Here is a 22,765-nt window from a genome sequence, read left to right as displayed (position 1 = left end):
TTCCGCCCGCAATACCGTAAGGTGATTGCTGCTGCTGCTGCTGCAACTGAGTTCAAACAAAATCACATCATGGCAGACGATACGCGGGGCTCCACAACCATTGCTCCGGAGCAAAGGGAGCCGGAATCGCAAAATACTGCATCGGATTTCACATCTCAAAAGAAGCTGAAGCATGAGATACCTCAATCGCAAGTCGGAAAACTTTGGGACGCATTTGGAAACCCTGAAGAGCCTGTCAACATACTTCCTTCTGCTGGGATCAAGTCCGGAAAGAAGCATGCCGACATCACGGTCACCGAAGCTATGAAGTCAATGTCGTTGGAGAATGCTACGTCTTTCTACAAAGCACCCTGTGCTCGGGATTCGTTGCTCATCGGAATCGGCGCCGGGTTCGGTATAGGTGGGGTGAGGGGTGTCATTGGAGGTAAGTTGATCACACCAGCTCGCCCTAACTAGTCATTCTTTGAACACTGGCTTACTTATTGTTTCCTCATATCAGGGCTGCCCAAGATTTGGACTGCCTGTAACTGGGCCGTGGGCGCATTTGCCATTACCGCCCTCGCAACACATGAATTCTGCCAGCGACGTCGAGTACAGGAATTGGACGGCATGAAACAGGCTGTGGAGCTGATGAAGGAGCTCAAACTCAAGAAGCAGCGCGAGAAGGAGCAGAAGGAAAAGGAGGCCGCGCGCCTGGCGGAAGAAGAGAGGCAACGGAAGAGTTGGACCAACCCTTCCAACTACAAGTTCTGGTAGAGTCAATTGCACCTTGCGCGGAGTCTTGGAGTATATTTTCAGGAAATCATTGTATATTATTATATGTCATGTGGTATGCATGTCAGGTACATACATATTGTTCTATTCTGAGCTCCATCCATGTCCTCGTGTTCGCTTCGGCTATTTTAATGCCAACGCATCGAGCAGTGACCTCACAATCAGTCATCTTTCCGTGCAAGATCGTTAGGTAGAGGTGAAGCAGTAGCCTTCAAATAAACTGCTAGATTGTTTGAGAATCGCACTCAATTGCCTCCGTGGGCTTGGTTGCCTATATCATCACATGTTGAACTTGACCCTCTTCTGTATGGCACCACTTTGAATGCTTCGGATTTTATCCAAATCGGCACCATCGCGTCGCTCTCGTCGCTTTTCTCGTGCCTCTCTTGCTTCCCGGTTTTTCCATTCTGCGACTTGTTTCTGCCTCTTTTGCGACCTGGCCCATGCGATGGCCGCAGTAGGCTTAAAACCGATGCCATTTATCCCGTAGCCATCATCACTCGGGTCTGAAGGGTTGTGTCCAGTGATCTCCGAGTCATGCCATGTAAGCGGATTTTCAAGCGCATCGCCGGTGAGCGGTGGTGAGCTTCTCGCGCTGCGAATCTTAGATGTGACCGATGGGTTCTTCTTCTTGCAGGGACTCGGGGTTGACTGCCTTTTTCTAGGCGATGCGGAGATGCCAGTATTGGGGTTATCAGACTGGGGATGGCATGTGTTTTCCGTCGACTCGTCTAGATTGGGCTGATCTTCTGCGTGAGAGCCAGTTTCGGGCATTTTGCGAGGCCCAAAGATAGAGTCGTATAGAACAGGCCAGCATCCCGACGGCACCGAATGCGTGACAGCGCCCTGATCTAAACCATAAGGAGTTGGGGGAGTCGACAGACGGTCTCCACGGATGGCCAGTTCTCCTAGGCGACCGGCCACTACCGCTCGAGGACTGTACCTTCCCAAGTCTTCGGTTTCTCGAAGTCTGGCTTCCTGAAGGCTGAGGATCGAGACAGTAGATGTGGGTGACGATGGACTGTACTGGTCGGTATCCTCTGACGATGCCCTCTTGCGCTTAGGGGAGTTGAAGGGCATCGTCGTCAAACTCGAAGACATCATCGCGGGGCGAAATCTGCAAGCGGATGTGGGGGCATCACAGCGCCCGAGCGCCAGTAGTTTGGGTTGGAAGAATTACCCAGCAATTTGTAGGCTTCCGGCAAGACGTTGGTCAGCGTTTTGATGGATCAATATCAGAGACAGTAGAAGAAGCCATCATGGCGAGGAAGCTGCGGGCAATTTGTTGTCATGATAGGAAGAAAGGGGGAGGGGGGGCTAGAGTACAACAGGGTTGGATTATCCTTGGAGGTGAGGTGAAGTGAGGGGGTTTGGCGCTGCTTGGTTGGCCTGGATTATACCAGGCGGTCCCTCCGACAGACAATGAATAAGCAATGTCTGACGGAGCAAACGTCAACGTGCAGCTAGTCTAGCAGTCAATCAATCAATCAATCATGGATGCCTGTTCAAACAACAAAGCACTTGATTTGTGTGGCGTGAAGGAGCAAGGAAAGTATATGAAAATCCCGATTTAGATTTGCAGAACTACAAGGAAATTTTAGAACGACACAGGCCTCAATCGAATAATTTACAAATACCCAGCCCGTCACGTCGTGAAGGAGAAAACAGAACATAGATGGCAAGAATAAATCAACCCGACAACGCCTCGACAATAATGACGCCCTCCTGTCCCAAGACTTGGTGGTGCTGGTGCTTCTAGACCTTCTTCTTCTTTTTGGACGGCTCAGCATCGCTGTCGTGCTTCCGCTTCTTCTTCTCTGACTCGCCCTCGCCAACGTCTGACTTGCGCTTCTTCTTCTTGTCCTCCTTCTCACCCTTCTCCTTCTTCTCCTTCTTCTCCTTCTTGTCCTTCTTCTCCTTCTTCTCCTTCTTGGCCTTCTTGTCTTCCTTGTCGGACTCAGCATCCTTCATCTCATCGTCGCTCTGCTCAGCGTCGATGTCCATATCAGCAAGGAGAGCATCCATGGCGTTTTTCTGCACGTTATGTCAGTATATGGCTAAAATTGGATGGAAGTAGCAACGTCTATATACGTACCATGGCAACTTCGTTCTTGGTAGGTGCGGCGCCAGTAGCGTAGAACTCCAGGCGCTCCTCAACCTGGGCCTTCAGGGCCTCTCCAAACTTGGTGTTGGGCTCCTCGGAGAAATTGTCGATTCTGGAGGCGATGGAGCACTTGTTGGCAAGGAAGCGCGAGATGCGACCTTTGTTCTTGGGACCGGCCCGGCCAATGAAGGACGAGTGGTACAGGAGACCGTACTTGGGGGTGTTACCCTTGGTCTTCAAGGCTCTGAAGAGAGCCTTCTCGGCACCGAGAATCTGCACAGTAGAGGCGGGGTACTTGGAGAGGTTGGTCAAGCTTCCGGCGTGGGAGATGAGGCGAGCACCGACGATCTCGCCAATCAGAGCAGCAAGGTTAGGAGCAACAACGCTCATCTTAGAAACCAAGTAGGCGTGGAGAGACTTGCGATACTTCGACAGGCTGACAACACGCTGAGCGAAAGAGATCACGTTCTCCATATCAGTCTCAGAGATCTCCTGACCCATACTGTGCTTAGCAGCATCGATGACGCTCTGGGCAACACCCTCATCATCCTCGACGAGGGCGGCAAGATCGTGCAGCTTGTCATCAGTCAGATCCTTCTTATCCTTGACGAACAAGGCAACCTGAGCGTAGCGCTGGTTGTCCGAGACAATCTTGATAAGTTCAGGGAAGTGCCAAGAGTACCACTCGCGCACTCTCATCGAGAAAGTGTTGATGGCCTTGTCGAGTTGGTCGAGAATAGCAATGGCCTGGATGATGTGGTTGTCGTCGCGCTGAACGGAAAACTTAACCTTGGCACGGGAGTAGGCGTGACCGAGACCAAGCTGGGCAGTGTCGATATCACCCTCACGGAGTTGCTTGAGCAGCTTAGTGGCGTGCAGTCTAATTCCACGAAGCATATCCTGAACAACCTCGCTGGTCTCGCCGGTTTCGCAGTCGACGAAGTCGAAGGCCGACTTAATGCTTCCAGCAAGAGCCTTGTCCAACAGACCCAGAACGACCTTCTTCTTCTTGTTGGGCTTGGGAAGGTTCAATTCGAGGAAAGAGACGAGCGTATCCGAGGCGACACCTTCCGAGATGTCGTTGATTTCACTGAGGGCCTGCTTGTTGTTCCTGGACTTGGTCAGTATTCTGGCGGGAAAAAAAGGCAAAAAATCCCCCTCAAAGCCCGATTGACGTACTCAAAAGGCAGGAAACTGGCCAGCTCAACCATCTTTCCGAACTTAGCAAGGTCATCAACGCCTTCCTGAACCTCCTTCAAACGGTTGCCGACACTGTCACCCTGGTGGGCGACCTTGAAGAGAGAGTAGCCGATAGGGCCCTCCCAGAGAAGATAGTCGGCCATAGCGAAATTGAGATCAAGGCCCAAAAAAATGTAAGAAAAGGTCCTTCACGTGCGAGCGACTGAGCCCGCTTCTCAATTTCCCAGGAATTTGCGACCGTAGACCGGGGCGTGGAGCGACGTGGAGTTGAAGAAAAGCCTAGGAGGGTAGATTTGCAGAGTCGAGCCGTCGGAGCTCTTTTTTTTCGCAGCGGCGCTAGTGCGAACACAGAATGTGGGCTTTTTGCCAAAACCAAAGGCTCACCGCATTCACGGCAAACACCACCGCTAAGGTTTCTGGCAGTGCGGGCATCCTCTATCGGGCCTATAGCAACAGCAAGCTGGTTTAATCTCAAGTCCTTTCGTTGGGTCCTTGTTGCTTGTCATTCAATACCTCTGCAGAAATGTCTGCGACGCAATTACTCAACCCCAAGGCCGAGTCGAGGGTATGAAATCCATTCCCCTCCCCCTCCTCACAATAGCCCCTCGGTGGCCTAGCAGAGACTAACGGCTCACAGCGGAGAGCGGAGGCTTTGAAAGTGAACATTAGCGCTGGTGAGGGTCTCCAGGATGTCTTGAAGTCTAATCTTGGTCCCTCTGGAACGTTGAAGATGTATGTTTGGTGTCCCTGATAATTTCCCAACTTCTTAATAGGCTAACAAATCATAGGTTGGTGGACGGTGCAGGCGGAGTATGATTTATTTCCTCTCAACCGGTCGAGCGAAGGTCTAACAACAGAGTCTCAATCAGATCAAATTAACTAAAGATGGCAACGTTCTTCTTCGTGAGATGGTAAGTCTATCTTGGTCAGCGCTTTCTTCCATCGACTAGAGACTAATTTCAATAGCAAATTCAAAACCCCACGGCTGTAAGCTACCTTTCCGGTCATATATCGAAAGCCCCTTTCTAAATGTCTCGAAGGTTATGATCGCTCGTGCTGCGACAGCTCAGGATGATATTACTGGCGACGGAACGACGTCCGTTGTCCTGTCGGTTGGAGAGCTCTTGAAGCAGGCAGATCGTTACATCTCCGAGGGTCTGCACCCTAGAGTCATCACGGATGGTTATGAGATTGCAAAGAACGAGACTCTCAAGGTATGCTATCTTAGAGAAATTTCTACACTTTCGGCATACTGAAGTATGATGGCATATAGTTCCTCGATCAGTTCAAGATCGAGCGAGCCATCGACCGAGAACTCCTACTGTCCGTCGCCCGGACGTCCCTCAGCACAAAACTGAACAGCGCCCTCGCTGAGAAGCTCACCCCCGATATTGTCGATGCCGTCCTCGCTATCCACAGAGCTCCTGAGAAGCCCGATTTGCACATGGTTGAGATTATGACGATGCAACACCGCACCTCTTCCGATACCAAGCTCATCCGTGGTCTCGCTCTTGACCACGGCGCCAGACATCCCGATATGCCTAAGCGTGTGGAGAATGCTTTCATCTTGACACTGAACGTCAGCTTGGAGTACGAGAAATCTGAAATCAACTCCGGTTTCTACTACTCTTCTGCTGAGCAAAGAGACAAGTTGGTGGAGAGTGAGCGCAAGTTTGTGGATGCCAAGCTGCAGAAAATTGTGGAGCTCAAGAAGCTTGTTTGCGGCAACGATCCTAAGAAGAGCTTCGTTGTGATCAACCAGAAGGGAATCGACCCCCTGAGTTTGGATGTCCTTGTCAAGAACGGAATCTTGGCTCTCCGGAGAGCTAAGCGCAGAAACATGGAGCGTCTCCAGCTTATTTGCGGTGGTGTCGCACAGAACAGCGTGGAGGATATGACCCCCGATGTTCTCGGCTGGGCTGGTCTTGTCTATGAGCACCAGCTTGGTGAGGAGAAGTACACTTTCGTCGAGGAAGTCAAGGATCCTAAGTCCGTGACTATCCTCATCAAGGGCCCCAACCAGCACACCATTGCGCAAGTGAAGGACGCTGTTCGTGACGGTCTGCGCTCCGTTTACAACACCATCGTCGATGGTTGTGTCGTTCCCGGTGCCGGTGCGTTCCAAGTGGCCTGCGCCGGCCACCTGTCGTCCGACGCCTTCAAGAAGACTGTTAAGGGTAAGGCCAAATGGGGTGTTCAGGCTTTCGCCGATGCACTTTTGATCATTCCCAAGACTCTTGCAGCCAACTCGGGCCACGATATCCAGGACTCTCTGGCGATGCTTCAAGACGAGCTCGCCAACGGCAACAACGCCGGTCTGGACTTGACCACCGGCGAGCCGATGGATCCTGTGCAAGAGGGTGTTTTTGACTCTTTCCGTGTGTTGCGCAATTGCATTGCCTCCAGCACGGGCATTGCCTCGAACCTTCTACTTTGCGATGAGTTGCTCAAGGCCCGTCAAATGAGCAGACAGTCAGGACCTGGTGGTATGGACGAGTAATGTGGCTTCTACAGACAAGGTATATCATGTAAAGCACTTCTGTGAATTTCTTCATCGGTTTGCAGGTTAGAAAAATACTCTACGTCGAAAGTAGGCTCAAAATTGGCCATACTAATGCATCTTTGGCACATCCTAATTAAATCGAATATAATCCACAGAGCTCGCACTCCGCCAGAAATTAGTACCGGTTTACTGGCCTAAGCTACCATAATTCGGTTCGATATGTGCTCATGGAGGTTTTCTGATCTGTCCTCGGCCGCGGCGTTGTTCTCAGGACCTTCGCAAGGTCTAGGATTCATATACACGCCAGTCTTGCTCTGCGGAGTTATTGAATCGGGATCCAATCGTACATGGCGTTTCCATACGGTCAGTAGCGTATGTAGATAGTAGTAATACAAAGGGCGCTGTTCCACAGACGCGCATACAGAAAGGAGCATAGCTGCAAGAGAGACTATCCATCGCCGCTTTCATTACTGTCCCCATTGCTCTCTTCGTCCGAGTCGGTCGGAGCCCATTTACCATGAAACCCCTCATCTTTAACCGGATCCCACAGGGCCATATGATGAGACTTGGCCCATTCGAGGACGGTTGTCTTTCGTATTGTTACAATTGAGTCACCCCCAGCGCTAGTCGCTCCAGATGAATCCTTTGACTTCCGCTTCTTGGCCGGCGTGGCCGGCTGAACTACTCCCAGGCCCCTGAGAGCTGTGATGACGTCCTCGGTCAACATGCCCGTTGCCAGACCAATGTCCTGCACTGTCATGAGCTCATGGGCGGGTCTCTTTTTCGGGCCCTTAGGGGACTTCGACTTCTGTGGCACAGCAGCTTCCTCTGCGTCCTCGGCCTTCCAACCATGCAAGAGCAAGTGTCTGGCCACACGCTCCTCCCAGAAGCGCGCGTAACTCTTGCGACCCATTTCGCTCAAAGGTCGCTCCGGCCCGCCGATCAACCCACTGTCGCGCTCCCAGGCACTAATCTTATAACTGACCCCCATCAACAATTTCCCAAGCTGCTTGTGCTGGTACGGGGGGAAGACCAGGATACAGGCGAGATTGTTGGCATCCCAGGAGAGCTTTTCCTTCGAGAAGAATCCCAGCACATGGTAGATATCGGGGTCGGCGGGGTCGGTGAAAACGAGGAGGTAGTAGAAGAAGGACACGACATCGAAGAAGACCGACTTGTGATCAAGGAACAGTTTCGCGAACAGGGAGAGGTTCTGCGCGTAGAGCTTGTGATGTTCGCCGTCCAACTCCCAGACCGAGTAGCCTCCCTGCTCGTAGACCTTGACCCCGGGTGGTGATTTCCGGTGTGGGCAAAGGCGCGTGTGTTTCGCGTAGGCGTGCTCGTCGCACGAGTAACGGAAGCACCAGCGACAGACGTACAACCTGTCTGTATCCTTACTGACTAGATCCTCCGGGTATATGGACTGGTACCAGGTCTGGAAAAGGAGATCACCCAGTACGACGTGCTTCACATTACGTTCGGTCGTGGAGGGCGGCTCAGCACGCGTCGCGGGATCGTCGGCGGCCATTGAAGACAGGCAAATCCAGCACGAGGAGGAGCACTAGGCTTCAGAATTGCGATTGAGGAGGGAGCGGGGGGCTTGCGATGTTGGAGGAAAGAATTAGGAAGACCCCTTCTATGCCGGTGAGGATGTGATGTGAACGTGTTTCCGTGTGTTGGCCATTGAAATGGGTGTTGGAGTGTAGGAGGTGTGTTGTCGAATGTACTCCCAGATCGGGATCGCTAGGTATGGATTGATTAGCCTGAATAGGATTCAATTCCTATTGAACCAACACATGTAGTAGGGTATTCTGTCTTGACTGTCCGATTTATCTCGCCTTTTGTTCAGAATATTCGTCTGCACATGTTTCCGACTCTATTCAGATCTTTGTAGTGGTAATGGCATATAGAAGATACTAACTATAGTTAATGTAGAATGTAGAGTACTAATTCGCAGCCGCGATGATGAACGGGTCATTTGACGGGCCTCCCCCGGGCCAATCAGCAGACCTCAAAGGCGGGGGATGCTTTGGGAACTGGAAAATGAACGGAGCAGCTTCTCCAATGGTTGGTTGATTGACTGATTGAACTGATTTTACTTTGACCGTTTGACTGTTTGACTGTGTGAGACTGGAAACTGAGGTTGAAGAGGACCCGGCCAATCTTGAAGTGTTCCCCCCCTCCTCCCTCATCCTCATTGGAGACTGTCTGATCGACCTTCTTCACATCATCCCTATTGCCCCTCCCCCATACCCTCGAGTATGTCTCCAATATATCGCTGCCTGGATCCTGCTTGCCTTGCTTAATCGCTCGTATTCAGTTGTACTGTCGATGATTGCTCTCTTTCACGGAAACTCTTTTGTTTGGACTGGAGGCAAATCCAAGCTGCCTAGTAGATTACATACGACGACTGACCTGACTTGGTACAACCACCAACACCACCACTGCTACTACTAATCACCCGCTCATAGGCAGCAGCAATAGTGACGACTATAGGCTTTCTGTGTATTGACTTCCTTTGCCTCCACAACTTTCCCTCCTTATCACCTTTCCAGGGTCTCTATCTCTTTATCTACAAATAGTCACTCTGTCAGTTCTCGACATCGACATTTTGCATCTACCCGCTCGCTGCCTATCCCGTGCGGTCCACTCTTCCTTGGATATCGATATCGCTCCTTTGCGACCTCGGACCTACAAACTACGATCATCTATCGTCTCTGATTGAAACCTGCTTTTCTGGCGACTTTGGGACGGAGTTTCTCTCTCCCGCGACCGCCCGCTAGCTTCAGAGATGTTGAAGCCTTTCCAAATCAGAGATCTTCACCGGTCCTCACCATCGTCATCTCCAAATGAGGCCGCAGATCTAGACCGCCCCCTGTCTCCAACGAGACGCCGGGGTATCGTGCAGCTGTCGGCATCTCAATATGATAATCTATCTTCCAGCCATCCGCGAGCCCGCTTGACGTATCTTGACGAAGATGATGGGGAGCTTATCACGGTACGAGCTCCAATCCTTGACCGTTGATCTGAGTACTGACATGTTGTATAATGGTAGGTCGGTTCTTCTCTTGAGCTCTCACAGCGACTTGAGGAACCCGTTGATGCAGAACTCGAACCTATCACAGCCCTCCAACCGGCCCTCGAACCTATGCATATTTTTGACATTCGACGGTCAAACTCAGTCACGGAGCTGTGGAAGACATTCGAATGCAAGCAGGAAACACGGGAGACAAAGGATATGAATGATGCGACAACCGAGTCCACACCTGCAGAACCCTCCGCATCAACCACCCACCAGACAGCAGAAGGCTCAGATTCTCCACAGAGAGATGCTCACGCCGCTGATATCGAGGAGTCCGAATCGCTCCTGGCTGCATTCGAGGCTGAGATGGCCAAGTTTCTCAGTGCTTCTCGGCCTGCAACTGGTCCTACACCCCCCGCAGAATCCTCCTCCTCCTCCTCCTCCTCCTCCTCCTCGTCGTCGTCGCAGTCAAACTCAGAGTCAAGATCGGCCAGGCCTCAGAATGCAGCCGAAGCATTTACTCACGCAATGCATAGTTTGATTGACGGGGCTGAGTTGCTCAGCTCTGGGTTAATGTCAAGATTGCCTGAGATTGAGAGACAACTGCAAAACGCTCAGAGGGCCATACCTGAAAATGTTGGGGCCTCCGTGCAGGGAGCTCTTGCAGCCGTAGAAGCTCAGCTCAGACAAGTGACTAATTCCCTAAATAACTCTCCAGCAGTGACTGCACAGGCGGCCCACATATTAGAGAGCGAGCTTCCCACGGCCACGAGCACAGTGGAAAGCCTGCGCTCCATGGCGTCCGAACTTGGCAACGTTGGCCACACATTGTTTGAGGCATTCGAGACAGAGCTTGGCTGCAATCGGACCAGGCCACATGAGCAATCTTCTGCTACATCCACAGAGCACCGGAGCTCGGATGATCTGGTGTCAGACAGGAATCCCGAATTCACGCAAGCACGTAGCACGGAGACCAGTCTTGAAACAACAGACTCAACTAAGGGCCTCGAAACAGAGAAATCAACTACGAAAGAGAAAAACGAGGCAAAGGATGCCGGGTTGCAGGAAAGTGCGGCTCAGCCTAGGATGTCTAGCAATCTCGACTCCAGTGATCCGATCTCAGAGCCGTCTCGTCGTCAGACTCAACCCATCCGCTTCCCCAATGTCCAGCCTCCTATGCAGCCCATGCATCATTCCCGACGCCGCCCTCACCCTTACCCACCTCCGGCTCCTCATCCTCATCCTCATCCACGCGCACCTCCCTTTCCTCCTTTTTTCCATCATCCGCCACCTCCGCACTGGCAACCACCTCCAGGAGTCCCTCCATCATGGCCATTCTCAACACTACCGGAGCTCCGCAATGGCTACCCCTCTGCACCCCCTCCTCCACCATCACCACCACCTCACTTTCATTTTAACCATCATCCTTTAGACTTGCGGTCACACTTACATCGAGGAAGACACCAAGGCCGATACCCAGTCGGGTTCACGAACTTCTTGGATGTGCCAGCTGACAATGACATGGGCTCCACGGATGTCCCTCCCGCCGCTTGTCAACCGCGTGGAGTGCGACCCTCCGAAGAGGGTACCGCATTGTTCATTGGTAATGTAGGCTTTGACGTCAGTGAAAAGATGATTACCGACGTTTTTGCCTCCAAAGGATTTTTGGTTGACGTCCACCTCCCCCAAGAATCTGAAACTGGGAAACATGCTGGATTTGGATACCTACAGTTCCCAACAGTACATGCAGCAAAGGCAGCTTTGGATGCTCTACAGGGAGAACATATTGACGGACATGCCATCAACCTGGAGTTCAGTGACCATTCGCCCATTCTCGGGTTACGACCACAGAAATCTCAGTCGCAACCCGAATCAAATCAGCCAGTGGCTAGTGCTACTGCCCCTACAAAACGGCCATCAGAGCTTCAGGGTTCCGTGGCGTCACCTGCAAGGCACAGTGTCGACGAGGCTTCCGCGAAGCGCGCGGTGCCCCTGACGGTGGCGGACCTGTGCTCCAACCATAATCGCAAGCGAGGCGATGTGGTGTCCTCCATGAATGGCCTGGAAATCTCATCAGATGATGATGCTGATCAGCTCAACATCCTTTATCCATCACTCCTCCCTGAGGGTTCTCCGCAGCCATCAAGGTCGAACAGCATCCCATCAACTTTGTCAGATTTGACTGCAGAGGTCGAGCAGCGTCGCTTCCCGCCGATTTCGCAGCTAGAAGCGCAGTTCCGTGCTATGCAATGTCATCAGACCGCGCCGGCTCAGAGTAAAACCCCAGACGACGGCCCCAAAAGTCTGGATGCTGGATTAACATCTTCATCGTCGTCGTCGACCATTCCGGGTACATTTCCGGAAACCAGCGGCGATGATGCTAAGCCGGTAGAGATCCCTTCCTCAAGTCACCATGTGCCAGACGAGCTTGAGAGTCAGGTTGGGCCTCGTCGCCATAGTCGACGTTCGAGATCTATGAAGCATCCTCACTCATCCTGGAAGGGTCATGGTGTAGGTTCTAGCCAAGCAGAGCCCGGGCCGTCTCACAATTCCTTTGGCCGCCCAAGGCCAGGCTTGAGTCACCGTGCTAGACATCACAGAGAGCCCGAAGGCTCCTCTAGCCAGCCACAGCTGACTCCAACCATGCGGCAAACCAGCATTGATGCATGCGTGGCTACGTTGGTTGATTTGGGTTATGGTGGTGCAAGCGATGGCGGTCTGCAGCGCATCGCAGTGTATGCTGCAGCTGCAGATGCTAATGTGCTTGACGCTATTGACATGATCGAAGAGGAACGGAAAGCCTATGAGCAGCAGGGATCCTCCATGTGATGATTCATAATATAGCATTAATTGTTTCGGGCTCGTGCTATTTGATATGACTGCGATTCGCTATAATTGTGCGTTCCGGCTGGGCTGAGGATTTGTTTTTCTTATTGGGACTTCTTGTTCATTCAAGACTGATGATAGCACTCTACTCAGAATTAAAACTAGCAGTTAGGTATTCATTTTTTAATGCTTTGTTCAAGCGAACACCAGCAGTAGTTGTAGGCACAGCGTATCTATAAGGTAGTCTCTACTCCGTAGCTTGCAGCGTCCGGTCACGGCGGGCGGAGCTGAATCATCATGCCGGGCGGCTGCCGCCTTTTTTCTCCGCAACGCGCACCCTGGAGCTTGACTTGGGATCTACTCTGCCAGTGTAGCTACAGTTACATTCATTATCTACTCCTCTTCCTCCTTCAAAGATGCGGATCTGGCGTCGGTCATTCGCCACATCTTTTGCGAGGCTCAATTCTAGGCCCGCGACAACGGTCTCCGGCCCTCCGCTTCTCCGGTGCGCGCAAGTCCTCGACAAAAACCGCACAGGACCCAACAGTCTGGAAGACCAAGAAATCAAATTACAGGGATACATCAATAATGTTCGCAAACACAAGCGCTTTTCCTTTGTAGAATTCGCCGATGGATCAACTGTCGAGGCTCTGCAGGCTATGGTGAGTGCGGCGCAGGCCGCTGGGTATGTTCCCTCTGATCTCTGTTTTCCTATTGAGTCGACAAGTCAATTAATCTCGATTCTATCTTTACAGGCTAACCAAGGGAACAACGCTTGAAATCACAGGAGTGTGGAAGGCATGTCCTCCAGGCAAGTCCCAGACGCATGAGCTGCATGCAACATCAGTACACATTATAGGTGAAACAGATGCCGAGGTAGGCTGACATCCTCTCCAGCTGTACGAAGTCATTAATCCAGGGCAGCTCTGTTGACAAGCTCTATGCCAGACCTACCCCATCCAGAAGAAATACCAAAGCGCCGACTTCCTTCGTCAAATCCCTCACCTCCGCATGCGCACCCCCTTCAACTCACTTCTCTCCCGGCTCCGATCCGAAGTCCTATACCAGCTTGGAAATGTATTTCGAAATGCTCCGAATGGAGGATTCGTACAGGTGCAGCCGCCGTTGATCACGTCGTCGGATTGCGAAGGCGCAGGTGAGACGTTCACCGTGTTGCCAAAGGTAGTATTGGGGGGATCAGCACCCCCCGCCGAGGGCGAGCACTTCTTCCGCGCGCCCAAATACCTTACTGTCTCGTCCCAGCTACACCTGGAAGCCTACGCGGCCGAGCTAGGTAATGTCTGGACTTTGTCGCCCAGTTTTCGGGCCGAGAAAAGCGACACGCCGCGCCACCTCAGCGAGTTTTACATGTTGGAAGCCGAAGCGAATTACATGCACGATTTAGACTCGTTGACGGATCTCGTCGAATACCTGCTCCGCGACCTCACGCGGCGGCTCTACGACACCCCCGTCGCACAGGAACTCATCTCGTACAAGGGACCTGTGGAAGAAAGCAAGGAGGGCAGCACCAGGCCTGACCTACTCGCACGCTGGCGCGCCCTGTTGGACGGGCCCAAGTGGCGACGCATGACCTACACCGAGGCGATAGAGAAGCTTCAAGCGGCGGTTGCCACGGACGGCGCCTCATTCGAGTACCCGCCCACGTGGACGGGAGGGCTTCAGCTCGAACACGAGAAGTACATTGTAGAAGTGATGAACCACGGTCAGCCGGTCTTCGTAACCGATTACCCGAAGGCCATCAAGCCGTTTTACATGGCACCGTCCAGCGACGGAGACAGCAGCCGCCGTCACGGCGGCGAAACCGTCGCATGCTTTGACCTCCTCCTACCCGAGGTCAGCGAGGTCGCAGGCGGGTCTCTTCGCGAGCACCGCCTCCCCGAGATCATCCAGAACATGCGTGACCACGGCTTGATCAAGCAGGTTGCTGCCAATGAGGACGGGAAGAGCGACTCCCCAGCGGACGACTCGTCGTCATCCTCCCCAGCCCCAGCCCTCTACCCCCATCTGCTTCCTGGGGAAGACCTGGGCCATCTCCAATGGTACGCCGACCTCCGACGCTGGGGCACGGCGCCGCACGGGGGCTTCGGAATGGGCTTTGACCGGTTCTTGAGCTACTTGGCCGGGGTACCTAGTGTGCGAGACGTGGTAGCGTTCCCTCGCTACTTTGGTCGGGCAGATTGTTAGCCTTTTCCACCTGGGAAAAGAAACTAGCTATTGTATATTCATGTATTTTTATCACAGGAGCAAAGCGTAATCTCCACACACGCACACATACACCTTTCACCACCGGTAGACACCTACCTACCTATCTTGTTATACCTACCCCAGTACGGGATGGGATGCATGACAACTATAAGCATAAGCAATAAGCACTTGCATGGACTTCAAAATCACCCTAATTACAGTACCAGGTAAAGAGCAGATTTGATTCGATATGCTACAACCACCACCACCACCACTTGGCATCCCAAAGCACCCACCCCCCATTCTTGTTTTCCATCTGCTCCTTCAACCCCCACCCCCAATCCAGTAATTGGTAAGTACTAGGTAGTAGGTAAGGCAGGCAGGTACCGACCTTTCCAAGCCAGTGCATAGGTACCTAGGTAAGCAATGCCCCATCCCCGTCTAGGCAACACCTTGACTGGTCAGACTGGACTCAATCAAAGAAAAGACGCGGCGAACTCGGGCAGGATCCAAACTCCCATATTACTTTTACGAACCCCTTCGTTTAGCCCAGTAGTAATCGGGAAAACCCCCCGAGCCCAGCCCAGCCACCCAGAATAAAAGACCCCCCGCCACAATGTCTTAGAAGGATATAAATGTCTGACCAAAGCTAAGCCTCCGAGATTTCCGGTTTAGATACCCTTTTTTTTGGGGGGTGGGGGGGGGGGGGGGGGGAAGATCATATTACCGTCAACTCGGATAGGGGGGGGGTGGTGGGTTGATAGAGCAAATCCTTGGAGCGATTAAGATTCAAGACATTTTGGGGAATGACTGGGTTAGTTCGTATAGACGGGATTGAACGGTCTTAGAAGCGCATGGGTATGGGCATGAGCATGGGCATTGGTATGGGTATGTTTCTTGTTTCTTGTTCCTTTTCTCGTATTCTGGTCGGGGACCGGGAGGTGTGGAATCATGATGGGAAAACTTACCACGCCACTGGAAGAGCAGGAGGAAGTCTATTTGCGCTGCGAATGGTGGTTTGTTTTTGGGGCTACATTTGGGCGGGTGGGGGGGGGGGGCGTTTGTTGGGTTTGTTGTTTGGTATCACGTTTGAAGATATTACTACTAGTCGGGATGGGGGTCATCTGTCCTGATGGGACAGTATCTGTGGTGGTGGGTGTCTCATCTGGGTAGCGAGTATCTGGGGGTAATGGAGTAGTAATCTATAAAGAAGCTCGAGATGGAATGGATGCATAGTTTCTGGTCGAACAGGGTTTCTTGAATGACTTGGGAATCATGCGGTTTTGGGCCTGGGTGGCTACCAGTGCTGACATACTATATCGTATAGATGGTGCGACGGAGTACGTACGGTATAGTAAGTGTAGAGGGGCCAAGCTTATGGCATCCAAACTGCGCAGGTAATATGATAGAAAAGCCTTGGGTGTTTGACAGGTTGATTAGTCTGCACTAAATATAACTGTTCTATATGACGGTGGCTAATTGTAGGACTGTGGGGGCGGGAACAAGGAAGGTGGATATGTGTTGGATAGTGCTTATGTCTGACTCGCAGGTGAGTCTCCAGGTTGACTTGAATGCGAAGACTTGAACCTATACGAGGACGGCAAAATGATTCAGTCATGTACAGTAGAGTACTTCTTGCTTGGTCAATCAATATATTGTGGAAATAAACCTTCGGCAAGTCTAATGCACTTATCAAGGCTAGCCAGCCCCAATCAGTAGCAATGCTGGGTAGCAATCATAGTTGATACTCTAGGTACGAGGTTCAATTAGCCTCTTTAGCCACAGTAGTGGAGTTACCAGCCCAATGAAGTGTGCGATTATGTAGTCACATTGCACTGCCTCAAGTATCCAGTCACTCTTTAAGTCGCATTCCGGGAAACAGTAATGGATCTCGAAGCAACCGCTCCATGTCATCTGTCCGAAGATGCAATGAAATGTCCACACCATGCGCTGTCCACGTAGTCAGCGAGGGGGGATCTCCCATCTCTGAGATCCGAGCGGGTGGCGCCTCCTTGATCAAGACAAGCCCATCCAGGTTTGAGAGAACACCTTCGGCGTAGCGAACCTTGCCTTCTGCGCCGTATCCCAGCCCGAAATCAACCTCATACAGACCGGCACGTGCCCACGTCGTCACCATCGTGTGGCGTCGACCCAGGAACCCTGTCCAGATGCGCTGCGGGGACTTTTCGAACGCTAGCCGGTGTAAATAAGCTCCCAGGCTAGCTGGGTTGTTGATAAGTGTGATGGTCTCGCGGATGCGCTGCGTGATGTGGGGTAAAGAGAGGGTCTCCTGTCCACTGGCAGTGGTAGTTGTCGTGGTCACCTCTTTCCCCGTCATGCTCACATTCACCATCAGTATGGGTGACCCCAGAAAGGCATCACTGAAATGGAACACCGGCCGCAATCCACAGGTAAGATCGCAATACACTGGGCCGTTGTCGTCGTGCATCTGCCGCGCGCGGTTGATACACGCCCAGATGTGAGCCAAGACGGCATCGTGTCGACTGATTCGACCATTGGTGTACCCTCCCGCTTGTTCGTAGATGATGTCTACTTGGCGCTGGGTCAGGTGTAGGACGTAGTAGGATACGCGAGCTTCATGATCCCATTCGGACCAGGGTATGCATTTGCCTGCCGGGACGATCACATCGTGCTGAAATGCTTCAGGGACGTCAGATGGCCGGATAGATCCAGGTTCTGGATTCCACCAGTCATAGCGATGAATTGGTAGGTCCTCAGTCTGCCGGATAATTGTCTCATCCTGCGTGTCTGCATTGATGTCGCCTGCAGCCAGAGCATCTATCTGGTCCGGTCGAAAGACTGGGGTCAAGACAGGAAGAGGACTCTTGCGCAGTATCGCCCGATTAATGCTTGCCCAGTCCTTGACGAAGTGTACCAAAGTTTGTGCATCCGCCAGTGGATGTGCGAATTTCACTGCTAGGACGAACCCTCCGCAAACGAGTTGAGTAAGCTGAATCGCCAGCACGGGTGGAGAGGCGCCGTCTTCTCGGGCCCCAGATTTGCGGAGTGGATTAGCGAGTTGTGTTGAGGGCACAAATTCGCTCAGATGTGTATCACTGCAGTCCCACAAAGGTTGTGCAGCTGTCCGAGAGAGAGGATGGAGTTCATCCAATGTCACGGAAGATTGTGCAGTGACAAATTCGACGCCTGGGTCATCAGGAGTGCCATACTGTACAGACACGCGACCAAATCGTTGAGTGTGAGGTACTGTACAATCGCTGACTGTGGTCACTGCTTTCAGCTGCCCGCAACAGTGGGGATAAGCGTCCAGGGCGATGATAAGGGACTGACGAAGATGGTCCACCAGGTCGGATTGGCGTTCACGTGCAGGAGGTTCAAAGAGCCAGGCCGCGCAAGTCGCAAGGTAGTCCGCGGTGGTGGCGTCCAATAATGACAGTGGCACAATTCGCTCGGAGCTTAGCTTTGCGCTTGGGTAAAGCCTCTCGCACGTCAATCTCGTGGTTTCGTGGCACGCCATTGTGATTGGTTTGAAGTTCTTGGATGCAGGATTTCAAAGAATGCATCGCCACCAAACGCATTTTGGTTGACGCGATACACGCACCCATTTTATATTATACAGTGCATTCTTCGTCGACCATTTTCTTTGGCCACGAGAAGCCAAACCGAGACATCTTTGCAGTCATGATGGCTCATAATGATTGCGGTGCGACTTCGAATCCTGTAAAGAACATGACTCATTAATTTGGCCGTTGGATAAGGTGGCGCGAGTAATAAGAAACGCCAAGGTGGAATGGATTGATCGAGACTTTCATTAGCAGTGCCCAGTGACTACCCTACCGTTGGTTAGTGGGCGATGCGAACGCCATAATGGCGGTGGCTGCACTATCTAGTTATCCAACAACGCAATGTCTCCAAGTTCTCCAGGCTGCCGCAGCCTCTCTCCATGTAGTCCATCCAACTGGGAAACAAGTCGAGTTGGGATGAGTCCCGTAATGAGAAGTTTCGATTGATCACGACATTGTACGACAAAATGGGGCGACCAACGTATTCTGATGGAGAACTCAGAGGAGGGGGTGTCTATACTTCGTGGATCGGGGACACGTGAGGAAAGAACACGAAGCGGAAGGATCAGCGGTGAGATACTGCCGTGTGTTCACATGATAATCAAGGATTGGCTGTGCCCGCCTTATTACATCCTTATTCGAGTATTCAACCTTGACGAAGCAAAAAAGTCCACATTAAGGGGGCCAAGTTGCTCTAACTCTTTGTCGTGGCCCCATGCCTTCTTTGACTTGACTTGACTTGACTTGACTTGACTTGACTTACTAATACGAGTACGATACAATTTTAGAATCTCATCCGCTAAATCCGAAGAGTACACCCACATGTACAACTGGTCACATTATCATCACTGCTCTCCTAGCTGGTGCCTGAGAGAGAGGGGGCAACATGCTAGCGGATCATTCGGAAAGTCTGGTCTAGGCGTTGTACGCATATTGGTTCCATCCTTTCGTCGAATATTCGATTTCTGGAAGGTGTTTCTGTGAGATCCATCGAAAGGGGGGGGGAAGGGGAACGAAAGGGGACCTAGATTTGGTATTCTCTGGTGCTCGGGAGCGGCGGATGCCTTTGATGAAGACACGATATGTATCCACTGTCCACAGGACCCCTCCCTTCTCATCCCCTTTCATCTAAACAGCTTTGGATCCGTCCTCCTACTCCCTTCACAGCGTTATGTCCATGAGTCAAGGACTGGAAGAAGATTCAACTACTCAGCAGCACTACCAGACCCGGGAATCAGGTCCGGAGGGGAAAGGGAGAAGAAGGGGGCGCTTCTAACCGACCGGGAAAACTTTGGAAAGCCGTAATTAGGATTATTTGGTCCCATCTATTGCTCCTCTGGACTGGAAACAGGAAAAACCTAAGGGAATATACCCACCCCGAACGGATACTTTATTCCCTCCAAGCTGCGGTCTGGGCGGAGCCCTCGCCAGAAACAAACCCAGCCCACTTCTCTTCCCCCCGAATCAGGCTCGCTGGGCCGCGATCCACCCCCTCGTCTACGGTGGATTTTGCTCGGCAGAAATTCTAGGTCCGACGGGCCTTGTTCTTTTTTTCACTCATGTCGGAGTACACTTCGATGATCAGGCGGTTTCAGATGCAAACTCAAGTGGTTCAGCTTCCGCAATGAGTTCTCAACAGGTCGGAGTAGGTTGAAAGGAGAAACTCGGCGAAGCGCGCGGGAGGGCTCGATCTTCGGGTTCGGCACGAGGTTCCATCGCCGTGTATCTTCATTTCAGGGTCTAGGTTTTGTTTGGGCTTCATGAGTAGACCCGTCACAGAGTCAATAAGGCGTAAGGTATTACTTACTTTAGACAGTTCGATCGCGCATAGCATCGGGTCATCATCATACGGTGTATCTGAAAGTAATCTATCTAGGACAATTGATTGACCGTAGACCCCACCAATGACTGTACCCTGACAGGCTCAATTCGGATCTGCCATGCATGACCAAAATCGTGTCAAAATAATGAGCTGGAAGATTGGCAGATTGGCAGATTGGCAGAGACATCTATTACCTCTCACGTATGAAAGGAGGAAAGAGAGAGGGTCACATCAGATTGACCACGCGGGAGAAGGGGGCGAAGGAAGGGAGGGGTTGAGGGGGCCGGGCAGAATGCCAAGTTGCCAACCTTACTGGTGTTAAGCATATTCTCTCGGTCTTTCTCCGGCGTCAGATGGAAACTGGGAACAGAGTTAACGCCCAACAGACTGGGAGGGAGCCAAGGACCGTTCAATTCTATTCCGTCCATAATACGCGACCTAAAGCCTTGGCCTGGAATCACTTCCCAATCTGAAGAGCAACGTTGTTGGCAAACTTGAACAACAGACGGAAGGGACGGTTACTGATAACTGATACAAGAGGACTCCATAGCATGAATTGTTTGTCTTGAATTATGATCGGACTGGAATGGAAATGATTTTTTGATACCAATTTGGGCGACAACTGCCTAGAACGGAGACCCGTGGATCGCCTATTCGTATCGGCTGGATTTGCTCGGCAACCTGATGAGGACACCTGTTCGGTTTAGAATGTGTGATTTCAAGGTGATTTTCTTTCCCTCCCAGCTGGTAATTACCAATCTCCAATTTTACCTAATTAAATTCGCTTCTACCTCTGGGCTTGCTTTCCCTTCTTTCCTCTTTTTTTTTTATCTCTTTGTTCCCACCCGCGATACGGAACTGTCGGCTCGGCACCGCTCTTTCCCAGCTATCCACATCCCAACCTGGAACTCTCTGCTCGCTTAGAGACAAGAGACAATTTGATGGGCGGGGAGGTGGAGGGGGTTGAAGTTTCAGATTAATGGTCGATCCAGTTGCCACTTCGATTTACTGAGAATCAGAATAGGCAGTCTAACGGTTGTCTAAACCCAAATCCCTGTAGCTTCTTTCCCAAACCACATTGTACCCAAACTAAGTATGTGTGTGTGTGTGTAATGATATCAAGTACGATGTATGGACAAAAGACCATGTGTGACCGCAGTGCAACGCAGATATTCTGTGAAAACCTCAAGAAGGATACTGGACACATTACAAACCTAAGGATTGGCTAAGCCTTGGCCTATCTTACTATCGCTATACTGAGATAGCTGGCTGAGTTTATCCATAAGCAGCTAACTAACGGAGAACCAGTCGCAAAACTCGTGTTGAACGACATCAATCTCTACGTAGTAGCCAGCGGGGATGGGCTGGCTTGGCTTCTGCGGCGCTTTGACACTTGGGGCGTGAGTTTGTGACCAAGGATAAGAATCCTCGGTTATGGGACCTTAATATGAGTATCTTGCGCCTACGGAGGAAGTACTGCTTATAGATAGGAGGAGTAAGAACAAACAATCTACTTTCATTGTTTAGTCAATCTCCCGTTCCCTTCAAGGGGGAAATTACACAGAGACGCCTATGTTCGTGATTATACACCCATTACAAGTAGTCGGAACGTGGACTAAGCAGGGACAGGGAACAGGAGACAAACAAACAGAGCCCACCACGGATGCGGAGTATGTCACTAACCTAGGCAATAGTCGAGAGACTAGGTCTGCACCGGTGGATGCCCAGAGCGACGGCTTCGGAGTGTTATTGAAGTAAGCTATAAATATGTGGTTTCATTTGACAGCAAGCTTGGATTACTATTATTACTCCGTACTTGGTCAGTATTACATGAAGTAGCTCTGCCCGTCTGGCTGGCAAGAAAAAAGTTAGAACCGAAAGCTTTTTGACTTAGTCTTTCTCCCTAGTGCTTGTTTGACTTTTGACTCTCGGAGCGTCACCCCCTCGCTGCTCCGTACCTTAACCTAATCCAAACACACTATACTGAGTATAGAATACAATTTCGACCGACCATTCTTATGCATCCCAAAGAGAAAATCCACTACAAAAGAGGAGGGAAGGTGCAACAGCAGATCCCAGTCCGCAATATCTATCTCGGGTAGTTGATCTGCGAGTACAACGATCAGAAAATGAAAGGTGGGTGTTGGTTTGACCACTATGACAGGAAGGAAGATCTTTCCACTTGGATCTGCAGTTGCCCTCCGTACTCATATACTGAAGAAACATATGCCTGCATGCCCTGTGGTTGTGCTTCCCCGCCACTTTCAATCCCATTGTTACAGTACTGTAAAAGACGGCGAGAAGCCCTGCAAGCAAGACTAGAATGAAAAGGCAAATGGATCAAAAACAGAACCTACCGACCCAATCGCCTGCATATCGCACACTCTCCAACGAGGAAAAGAAAAGTAGAAGATGGCAGTTCGGCAAAACCTTGGTCGGACTTTTCTTCTTCGATTGATTTCCTTTAGAATCTAGCTTAAATCAAATATGCTAGTGGAGATAAGCCCCGTGTAACGTTTCACCAAATGGCGCCCATTGGGCAATTGGAACATCTTTCGAATCAAGGGTTGCATTGGGGCATGACCATACCAGTTGACATCAGGTGTCGCAACCCAGATAGATCTTGATGTGAGAGGATTCCAGGAGTAACCTCTTCTCTGCCCCTCGTGTGACTCGAACATGCAAGGGATCTCTATTTTCCAGGGGAATTCTCCCCAAAGGACTACTGAGGCAGTAGACGGGTCTTTTGTGTCCGATGACATCC

General features: G+C 51.4%; 8 protein-coding genes across 8 annotated transcripts; 4 read left to right on the top strand and 4 right to left on the bottom strand.

Moving 5' to 3' along the window:
• Positions 1 to 6: 6 nt before the first annotated feature.
• Positions 7 to 880, top strand: BO66DRAFT_394199 (cytochrome oxidase biogenesis protein, Cox20 subunit). Its single transcript, XM_025647944.1, has 2 exons — positions 7 to 424; positions 500 to 880. The coding sequence occupies exons 1-2, from the start codon at positions 70 to 72 to the stop codon at positions 754 to 756; spliced, it is 612 nt and encodes a 203-aa protein (XP_025500748.1). The 5' UTR covers positions 7 to 69; the 3' UTR covers positions 757 to 880.
• BO66DRAFT_394198 (uncharacterized protein) lies at positions 801 to 2,110 on the bottom strand. The gene has a single exon (XM_025647943.1). It carries the CDS (start codon positions 1,873 to 1,875, stop codon positions 1,054 to 1,056), a length of 822 nt encoding a protein of 273 aa, XP_025500747.1. The 5' UTR covers positions 1,876 to 2,110; the 3' UTR covers positions 801 to 1,053.
• Positions 2,111 to 2,334: 224 nt separating this feature from the next.
• Positions 2,335 to 4,376, bottom strand: sik1 (snoRNP complex protein NOP56). The gene is made up of 3 exons (XM_025645899.1): positions 4,058 to 4,376; positions 2,870 to 3,989; positions 2,335 to 2,808 (listed from the first exon to the last, which is right to left on the bottom strand). The coding sequence occupies exons 1-3, from the start codon at positions 4,219 to 4,221 to the stop codon at positions 2,530 to 2,532; spliced, it is 1,563 nt and encodes a 520-aa protein (XP_025500746.1). The 5' UTR covers positions 4,222 to 4,376; the 3' UTR covers positions 2,335 to 2,529.
• Positions 4,377 to 4,494: 118 nt separating this feature from the next.
• On the top strand, positions 4,495 to 6,729 carry BO66DRAFT_355839 (chaperonin-containing T-complex subunit CCT6). The gene is made up of 7 exons (XM_025644862.1): positions 4,495 to 4,643; positions 4,716 to 4,810; positions 4,867 to 4,888; positions 4,948 to 4,989; positions 5,045 to 5,065; positions 5,119 to 5,292; positions 5,352 to 6,729. Exons 1-7 carry the CDS (start codon positions 4,602 to 4,604, stop codon positions 6,576 to 6,578), a joined length of 1,623 nt encoding a protein of 540 aa, XP_025500745.1. The 5' UTR covers positions 4,495 to 4,601; the 3' UTR covers positions 6,579 to 6,729.
• Positions 6,730 to 6,895: 166 nt separating this feature from the next.
• BO66DRAFT_394195 (putative histone acetyltransferase (MysT1)) lies at positions 6,896 to 8,494 on the bottom strand. Its single transcript, XM_025647942.1, has one exon. The coding sequence runs from the start codon at positions 8,107 to 8,109 to the stop codon at positions 7,030 to 7,032; it is 1,080 nt and encodes a 359-aa protein (XP_025500744.1). The 5' UTR covers positions 8,110 to 8,494; the 3' UTR covers positions 6,896 to 7,029.
• Positions 8,495 to 9,372: 878 nt separating this feature from the next.
• Positions 9,373 to 12,432, top strand: BO66DRAFT_330396 (uncharacterized protein; the record flags this gene model as incomplete). The annotated part of the gene is made up of 2 exons (XM_025644052.1): positions 9,373 to 9,579; positions 9,637 to 12,432. The coding sequence occupies 2 exons, from the start codon at positions 9,373 to 9,375 to the stop codon at positions 12,430 to 12,432; spliced, it is 3,003 nt and encodes a 1,000-aa protein (XP_025500743.1).
• Positions 12,433 to 12,817: 385 nt separating this feature from the next.
• BO66DRAFT_430937 (asparagine--tRNA ligase SLM5) lies at positions 12,818 to 14,674 on the top strand. The gene is made up of 3 exons (XM_025650556.1): positions 12,818 to 13,114; positions 13,185 to 13,305; positions 13,378 to 14,674. The coding sequence occupies exons 1-3, from the start codon at positions 12,846 to 12,848 to the stop codon at positions 14,632 to 14,634; spliced, it is 1,647 nt and encodes a 548-aa protein (XP_025500742.1). The 5' UTR covers positions 12,818 to 12,845; the 3' UTR covers positions 14,635 to 14,674.
• Positions 14,675 to 16,076: 1,402 nt separating this feature from the next.
• BO66DRAFT_394192 (transferase family protein) lies at positions 16,077 to 18,180 on the bottom strand. Its single transcript, XM_025647941.1, has one exon. The coding sequence runs from the start codon at positions 18,131 to 18,133 to the stop codon at positions 16,487 to 16,489; it is 1,647 nt and encodes a 548-aa protein (XP_025500741.1). The 5' UTR covers positions 18,134 to 18,180; the 3' UTR covers positions 16,077 to 16,486.
• Between the last annotated feature and the right edge of the window lie 4,585 nt (positions 18,181 to 22,765).

The sequence above is a fragment of the Aspergillus aculeatinus genome (genome assembly GCF_003184765.1).
Source record: "Aspergillus aculeatinus CBS 121060 unplaced genomic scaffold BO66scaffold_46, whole genome shotgun sequence".
Classification (NCBI taxonomy): Eukaryota; Fungi; Ascomycota; class Eurotiomycetes; order Eurotiales; family Aspergillaceae; genus Aspergillus; species Aspergillus aculeatinus.
Note: the sequence above shows the minus strand (reverse complement) of the source record. Positions and strands in the feature narration are given on the sequence as shown.

Excerpts from the sequence above, each read along its gene's own strand:
- BO66DRAFT_430937 (XM_025650556.1), top strand. The coding sequence starts at position 12,846 with ATGCGGATCTGGCGTCGGTCATTCGCCACATCTTTTGCGAGGCTCAAT. Across the intron at positions 13,115-13,184 it reads AGTGCGGCGCAGGCCGCTGG|GCTAACCAAGGGAACAACGC; the intron begins GTATGTTCCCTC and ends CTATCTTTACAG. Across the intron at positions 13,306-13,377 it reads TAGGTGAAACAGATGCCGAG|ACCTACCCCATCCAGAAGAA; the intron begins GTAGGCTGACAT and ends GCTCTATGCCAG.
- BO66DRAFT_394199 (XM_025647944.1), top strand. The coding sequence starts at position 70 with ATGGCAGACGATACGCGGGGCTCCACAACCATTGCTCCGGAGCAAAGG. Across the intron at positions 425-499 it reads GGTGAGGGGTGTCATTGGAG|GGCTGCCCAAGATTTGGACT; the intron begins GTAAGTTGATCA and ends TCCTCATATCAG.
- BO66DRAFT_394192 (XM_025647941.1), bottom strand. The coding sequence starts at position 18,133 with ATGGCGTGCCACGAAACCACGAGATTGACGTGCGAGAGGCTTTACCCA.
- sik1 (XM_025645899.1), bottom strand. The coding sequence starts at position 4,221 with ATGGCCGACTATCTTCTCTGGGAGGGCCCTATCGGCTACTCTCTCTTC. Across the intron at positions 3,990-4,057 it reads GCCAGTTTCCTGCCTTTTGA|GAACAACAAGCAGGCCCTCA; the intron begins GTACGTCAATCG and ends GACCAAGTCCAG. Across the intron at positions 2,809-2,869 it reads CCAAGAACGAAGTTGCCATG|AAAAACGCCATGGATGCTCT; the intron begins GTACGTATATAG and ends CATAACGTGCAG.
- BO66DRAFT_355839 (XM_025644862.1), top strand. The coding sequence starts at position 4,602 with ATGTCTGCGACGCAATTACTCAACCCCAAGGCCGAGTCGAGG. Across the intron at positions 4,644-4,715 it reads ACCCCAAGGCCGAGTCGAGG|CGGAGAGCGGAGGCTTTGAA; the intron begins GTATGAAATCCA and ends AACGGCTCACAG. Across the intron at positions 4,990-5,044 it reads ACGTTCTTCTTCGTGAGATG|CAAATTCAAAACCCCACGGC; the intron begins GTAAGTCTATCT and ends TAATTTCAATAG.
- BO66DRAFT_394198 (XM_025647943.1), bottom strand. The coding sequence starts at position 1,875 with ATGTCTTCGAGTTTGACGACGATGCCCTTCAACTCCCCTAAGCGCAAG.
- BO66DRAFT_394195 (XM_025647942.1), bottom strand. The coding sequence starts at position 8,109 with ATGGCCGCCGACGATCCCGCGACGCGTGCTGAGCCGCCCTCCACGACC.